The following is a 7317-nucleotide window of genomic DNA, read 5'->3' on the forward strand; positions in this document are numbered from 1 at the left end:
ATCTGCAATGCTTGCACCGTGCACCGGGTTTTGCAAGAGCAAGAGAATACCCCTAATATGTTATGCTTATTGTAAAGTTTTGATTCAACTTACGTTTTTGTTTTGATACTAGTTATTATTACAACATTCGTTTATATATCATAACTTAACTGTATTTATGTTTTGCTTCTGATATAAATTTGTGAACAAAAAATATAGCATACTTTTAGGCTGCAAGAGATTTACGAAGAAAGTAAACAAGATAGAAAGTGGTGCCTATGATACAATATTTTACCGTTTGTTTTATAAGCATATCCGGTATCAATTAAATGACGAATATTCCGTTTATTAAAACTAACAGCGGGACAACTTTCAACTTTGGAAACACATAATACGAATAACATGTGTATTAATGCAAACTCTGAAGAGTTATTTGTTGTTTTCAGCCTCTCTCAGCATGCAAAACAACGTTTAATGTGCTCACCATATTCACTTGCTTTATTACTCTACTCTCAAATACCTCCACCAACTGTCAAGGACTATTACAACCCAAAAGCTGTTCAGTTAGTTATTGATTTCTATTTTGCTCAACTTTGCATTATATCCTCACAAGTTTCTCGGTGAAAACGTTCTAGCAAATTCCTTTAATATTTTAAAATTTTTATTTATAACCCGTACTTTAATCCCAAAGACTAACTTTAATAAACTAAAAAGCGAAAAAATTCATAAAATTTAATTATTTCGGAGTTTTAAGTTTCATAAACACGAAGTGAACAGTGTAAAGCAAACAAGATTTCCCATCTACTTGAGAATCCGCTCCATCAATCGCCTTCGGCTTCGGGCACTGTGATTGTGGAGAGAACGGATTTTTATAACGTGGCCAGCGGCGACATCATCAGAACGCAGCACAGTAAAGTGCACCCTAGTCCGGGGGCCGCCCGCAGTGTGTGGGCGTTGCCCCTGACATCATGTAACATGGTCGCTGAAGAAGATAGCGCCGCCAACACGGAAGAACGTCCGCACTCACCACCGTCGTTACGTCGTGGCGTACGTAGCGGCGTAGGTGTGAACAATGTTGGCGGCCGAGTTGGACACACGGCTGGAGGAGATGGCGCTATCGACGATCACGATGATAGCAACATACTGTTATTCGAGGGTCTTGACGGTGCTATGGCACATTTAGATGATATATTTGATGTGATAAAAAATGGCGAAGTATGTGATGTGGAAAATTTGGTGGAGAAATTCGGAATAGAATGTTTGTCGGCACGCGATCGACATGGTTATACGCCAGGCCATTGGGTTGCGCTGAATGGCAATGTGGAAATGATGCGTTATTTAATCGAACGAAATGCACCAGTTGATTTACCCTGTCTGGGTACACAGGGCCCGCGACCTATACACTGGGCATGTCGCAAAGGTCATGCGGCTGTGGTTCAAGTATTGTTGCAGGCAGGTGTTGCTGTAAATGCAGCTGATTTTAAGGGTCTTACACCGCTCATGAGCGCCTGTATGTATGGCAAGACAGCCACTGCTGCTTACTTACTCGGCATGGGTGCGTTAAATCACTTAACGGATATAAATGGTGACACCGCTTTACATTGGGCAGCCTATAAAGGTCATGCCGATCTAATGCGTTTGCTAATGTACTCTGGTGTTGAACTGCAGAAAACGGATAATTTCGGGTCGACACCATTACATTTGGCTTGTCTTTCGGGCAATATGACCTGTGTACGCTTATTGTGTGAAAAATCCAATATGGATTTAGAGCCGCGTGACAAAAATGGTAAAACACCGATAATGTTGGCGCAGGCACATCAACATCAGGACATTGTGCGTTTGCTGTACAATGAAGTTAAGAAAAAATCACGTTGGATTCCGTCGATTTCAGAAATTTGGGGTTGGTTATTTGGTGGCGCTGGCGATTCAAAGGGACCATTGCTACTTTTTTTATTCTCAGTACTATTATGGGGATATCCTATGTATATGATAAGGGTAAGATTTTTATGTACCAGCGGCTAATGATACTACAAATTAAAACTCATTATATTTAGGGATAAAAATTGATTACGTTGGTTAGTTAGACAAATAATAATATGATAAATAAAACATAGAAGAGGATAATGTTATAAACAAATAATAAAATAATTTAGCATTTGTGGTACACAAATACACTTCTAAAGACAACTGTTTATATTTATTTAATTCATGATTTCATATACTTTTTTAAGGCTATACCAATTACCTGGAACATACTTCGCCGCTCCCATTATTGTTTCATCTATTGGAATGCTGTCATGTGGATCAGTTGGGTCATTGCAAATCGCCGAGACCCTGGCTACATACCACTCAGCTCGGACGCTTACTATCGCGCCATCAAACAAATACCGTATTTTGATAAGTTGAAAAAACGTAATGTGATATTGACGCGTTTGTGCCATAGCTGTCGTTGTTTACGACCGTTGCGTGCTAAACATTGTCGCGTCTGCAACCGTTGTGTTTCGTATTTTGATCATCACTGTCCGTTCATCTATAATTGTGTGGGCTTGCGAAATCGTATGTGGTTCTTCTTGTTCGTACTGTCAGTGGCGGTGAATTGCTCGTTTACCATTTACTTTGCTTGCTACTGTGTAATGATTGAGGGCTTTACATTGCTCTATGTCTTGGGTTTGCTGGAGGCGGTGGTCTTTTGCGGACTCGGTTGGATATTGACTTGCACTTCGGTATGTTGCATGGATAACACATAATAATTTTCATAAACATGTGTGATACTTTATTTTTATATATATATAATCATACTTTCTTCACAGATATTACATGCCTGCATGAATCTCACCACGAATGAGATGTTCAATTATAAACGTTATCCATATTTACGTGACAAACGTGGCCGTTATCAGAATCCATTTTCACGTGGTCCTATACTGAATTTATTGGAATTCTTTGTTTGTCTACCTGATCGGATTGATGAAAATGATCTACTCATGGAGGATAATATTTGATTGAAAACTTAGGTACGCGCTAATGCGCGGCGCCGTAAAATACCAGCACATGGATAATAAATAGCTTAAATCAAATGAGCGGGGTTATAAAATCCCCTCTTGGCAGCTAAATGCACATTGAATGAAAGATAGCTAAATACTTGCTTAAATATAAATTCACCACGCGGCTTAAGTCTACAAAGCATTATTACGAAGAAACAAATTAAGAATGACTGTGAATTGTTACGCTAAAACTTTGAAACAAGTTTCAAGAAAATTCCGCGTTGTATGTGGTCAGATGACCGGAAGGCAAACTAATAATACTTGTACAAATATTAACTCCAGGATGGTACAAATGCATGGTCTAAAACGCCTAATAAGCTAATTTGTACAATGAACCGCAATGTGTTTATTGAAATGAAAAAAATACTTAGCAACTTTCTTTCGAATACGGTTTTTCAAGGATTCTGATCAATGTGACCGAAACGATCCGAATTTAACTTGGTAGTATTTATATGTTTTGAAGAAAATTGTGTAAATTAATTTACGTTCATTGCGTATAGGGTTAAAATAAAGCTTTGAATTCCTATATACGCAGTATATCACAACGGCCTTATCAACTATAATATTGATGTTGTCAGCAATGTAAACTGCTGGAAAATAATGAAAGTAATACAAAAAATACTTATAAGAACTCGCGTAGCACCCAAGAATTCCCCATAGCAGTACAAAAAAAGTTTCGCACAACACAGTTTAAATTCATAATATGTTGTATTCCAAAAAAATGCATACTATGTCTAGCTTAAAACATGTAAAAATAAATATATGTAGTTTGTTGTTCACACGAAAGCTGTAGCGGCATAATCGTGAATAAAAATATTGCATATTATTAAAAAAAAAAATACAAATATCTATTATTTATGTAATAATTTGTTACTTTGTTCAAATTTCTTGTTTTTCGTTGTAGATACTTGTAGATTGGTATAAAATATTATACAAGTCCCGCTACTAAGGGACCTACAGACGACATACAAATATAGCAAACAATACGTATTCTTAATATTGTATTAAATTTAGACTTACTTTACTTTGGCATGTTTTTCGAAAAAAGATCCTTGGAATTTCTTATTTGAGTTATCATCACAACATCAATACATAAACATAGAATAATGCAAGGCACGCAAAACACCTTCCTAACTCTCGAAACAAAAATCATAGTTTTCTGGATCTTCAGGTATTGGTGGTGGATCTTTGCTAATGTCCACACCTTCGGTATCCAGTAAACGTAATTTGATTTCCATTGACAATAACGTGTCGAAATCTTCCTTCTTTTGTTTACTTGTCATTTCCTGACCCAGCAAAGCATTTATACCATCTGTCCAATAATGAAATGTAGTCTCATCTGGTGCTACAAAATCCAATGTGGTATTCTCCATACAATCGAGCGTAATCGAGAAAGCCAGATTACCAGCATTTTTACGTGTACGCATTTCTTTCATATGTGGACATTCTTTGCCCTCGAGCAACTGTTTTATATCGTTAACGGTCACTTTGTTAGTAAGTTCTTCGAGAGTTGGCACGGTTTTCTCATCACAATCACCATAATGTATAACCTTATGATTGGGCGAGAGGCGGGCATACCAAAATTTATCTTTGGAACGTGTGCCACGAGAGTATTTGGAAAAACGGGTGCCTAAAATAAAAAAAAAAATTAAAGAAAATTTTCAGTATTTAAATAATATTAATCAAATTTCAATTGACATCACCTTCTACCAAATAAGATAGACGCTGCTGTTTAATTAAATCGAGTATGTGTGGTGAGATCTTTTCTTTCAACTTGACTATAGCTGATGCTGTGGAATCGCATTCTTCTTTTGAGATGCGTTCTTGTTGACGTAAATTAGTAATCGTTTGATAAGTTAGTAGAGCAATTTTCGCACGAAACTCTTCTAGATTTTCCGGGCGTTCCTTGAGTGTGCGTATGATTTGTTCACGCACCACACTGAATACCTTTTGAAAATCTTCCGCTGTGGCACGCATATCCTTCCACGTACGATTTAACGTTATAATACAAATACAGAAAAATTCTTCGAATGGATGATCATGCGTAAAGAACATTGGTTGAAAATCTGCCGATTGCTCTGCTGGCGGTTCACCTATACGTAGTATATCGCAAAGCACCTTTACCAATTCAATGGAGGTGCGACCGAAGGGACATTCATGCTCGTCAGCACGACATGAGTTTTCGTGTACAATTTTGGTGTACTGTTGTGTATATGTACGTGCAAAGTATACCATGCAATCTAATGCCAGAATACCTAAATGGTTGCGAATGAATATATTTTAGTCAACATGTGTATGGTAATGTGATTATTTTCTACACTTACCTGGAGGTGTTTCAATAAAATCCTGTGCCGGATTGATGTCACATTTAAAGCCCAATTTCTTATAAAACTGCGAAAAATTTACATTACCACCACCTGATCCGCCACCACCCCGTCGCAAATGCTCTTCACCCATACCCATTTGACCAGAATAATCATCGAATGCAATGCGTCGTAGTTCTTTGATCTTATCGTGCGCATCTTGATCCTGTGCGTTCATTTTCATGCGCATTCGTTGCTCTAACAAGCCCAAAGTGAGTGTTTGCAAAACATACAATTGATGAGTCATCTCTATTTGCCGTCCCGAAGGATTGCCTAACAATGCCAAACGATAAGGCTTTGCACTAATGGTATGAGCAATTTGCCGTTTGCGTGCTTCGTCCGCCTTCACGAATAGGGCATTGATTAACGCAATAGCATTCTGTTGTGTTGTTGCCGAATTGGCATCTTGGAGTAGACGCAGTAAATCTTGTAGAGTGACATCTTTTTCGACTAGCACATATTTGCTGCTATTTTGCACAATATTCTCCAAGTTGGAGAGTGCACTTTGGGTACATTCTTTGGGAAAATGTTGAAAATTACAAACAATATAAATGTTTCGTTGTACGAATGTGCTTTGTAATATTTCCCAAGATATTGTATCATGCTCCATTAGCTCGACGAAGCTTTGTAAACTGTATTTTAGTATGTCGTCATCTTTTTGTGTAGGATCCTCTATCATATTGATGATAATAGTCAGACCTTGTTCTTTGATGAACTCCATTGCGAAAGTATGATCCTTGCTAAGTGTAGCAAGGTGCTTTAAACATTTCGTCTTCTCCACAAGGGAACCTGAACGTAATGACTCGAGTGTATCATTCGCGGTTTTCGATGGAGAATATGACAAATGTAATACTGAACCGTTTTTGATTTCATTACGATTTTTCTCTGTGACATATTTTTGATTATTCGCATCACAGAATTCCAGTGCATAATTTTGTGGATCAGCTATATCCCAATAACTGCAGATCTCTTGAATTTTACCTAAAAAAAAATATACAATTAAATAAAGTAACTTGTATATGTGATAGTTTTAGTAAAATTTTATAAAACAAAAAAAAAAAAATGCAATGCATATTGCTATGTTTTAACTGTAATTAACAAAAAAAAATCTTATTTTTATATAATTGTAGCTGTCTGTTTATAGAAAAACAGTATTTAATATATGAGTGAACGTGAAAATACTTATAGAAACCCCATTTGTATGAAGGTATGTAAATGATAAATGAAAAGTTTTTAGTTTGTATGCCTGCCATTACTTTTTGCTTCCTGTTGTGGGTGCTGCATTCGAATCGAAAACTAGCATAATTGCGGAAGGGCGTTGGCCGCTTTATTATGTTTGGTATATTTACCCCACACAGTGAATAGTTAAGAGTTTAGCTCTAGCAATTAATGCAAACATTGCATATTTTTGCATGAATATTTACCCGTTAAAGGTTGTCGCTGATCCAAACATATTAGTTGCGGCACATAATTCTCCAACTCCACAGCAATTTTCACGATGTGTGCATCTTTGACCAGAGTTTTTTTCGGTATATTCATAATTACGAAGATTTTTTTTCTTTTCTGAATGTGTTTATGGATGAATTATTAATTAATAAATATATATCTTTACTCTAAATTATTCGTTAAAAAATCAGCTAATATTAATCACTTTACTAAAATCAACTGAAAAGAAACTGATTAACATTCTTCTTCTTTGCACGAACTTATTCACAATAAATTGAATGACAAACAAAACACTGGCGTATGTAAGAGGGTTCTTAACAAATACTGAAAAAAGGGGTTGACGTCGTGTTGAGAAAATTCAAAACTTAAAAAATTTTCAATTATATGATTGAATTTGTTAAAAATTATAAAAATTAAGTACTTAGATCGCAAAAAAAAAATTAAAATAATGCATTCTAAATAAATTACCTGGAATTTCCAAGCGT

At 36.3% G+C, this 7317-nt stretch overlaps 2 protein-coding genes across 2 annotated transcripts; one reads left to right on the forward strand and one right to left on the reverse strand.

Annotated features, from left to right (window-relative positions):
- The first annotated feature begins 541 nt into the window (after positions 1 to 541).
- On the forward strand, positions 542 to 3482 carry LOC105232457 (uncharacterized). The gene is made up of 3 exons (XM_011214142.4): positions 542 to 1974; positions 2211 to 2702; positions 2790 to 3482. The coding sequence occupies exons 1-3, from the start codon at positions 955 to 957 to the stop codon at positions 2979 to 2981; spliced, it is 1704 nt and encodes a 567-aa protein (XP_011212444.2). The 5' UTR covers positions 542 to 954; the 3' UTR covers positions 2982 to 3482.
- A 228-nt stretch (positions 3483 to 3710) lies between these two features.
- Positions 3711 to 7080, reverse strand: LOC105232469 (engulfment and cell motility protein 1). Its single transcript, XM_011214153.4, has 4 exons — positions 6811 to 7080; positions 5348 to 6367; positions 4727 to 5278; positions 3711 to 4653 (listed from the first exon to the last, which is right to left on the reverse strand). Exons 1-4 carry the CDS (start codon positions 6923 to 6925, stop codon positions 4154 to 4156), a joined length of 2187 nt encoding a protein of 728 aa, XP_011212455.2. The 5' UTR covers positions 6926 to 7080; the 3' UTR covers positions 3711 to 4153.
- Between the last annotated feature and the right edge of the window lie 237 nt (positions 7081 to 7317).

Source organism: Bactrocera dorsalis, chromosome 1 (assembly GCF_023373825.1).
Source record: "Bactrocera dorsalis isolate Fly_Bdor chromosome 1, ASM2337382v1, whole genome shotgun sequence".
Taxonomy (NCBI): domain Eukaryota; kingdom Metazoa; phylum Arthropoda; class Insecta; order Diptera; family Tephritidae; genus Bactrocera; species Bactrocera dorsalis.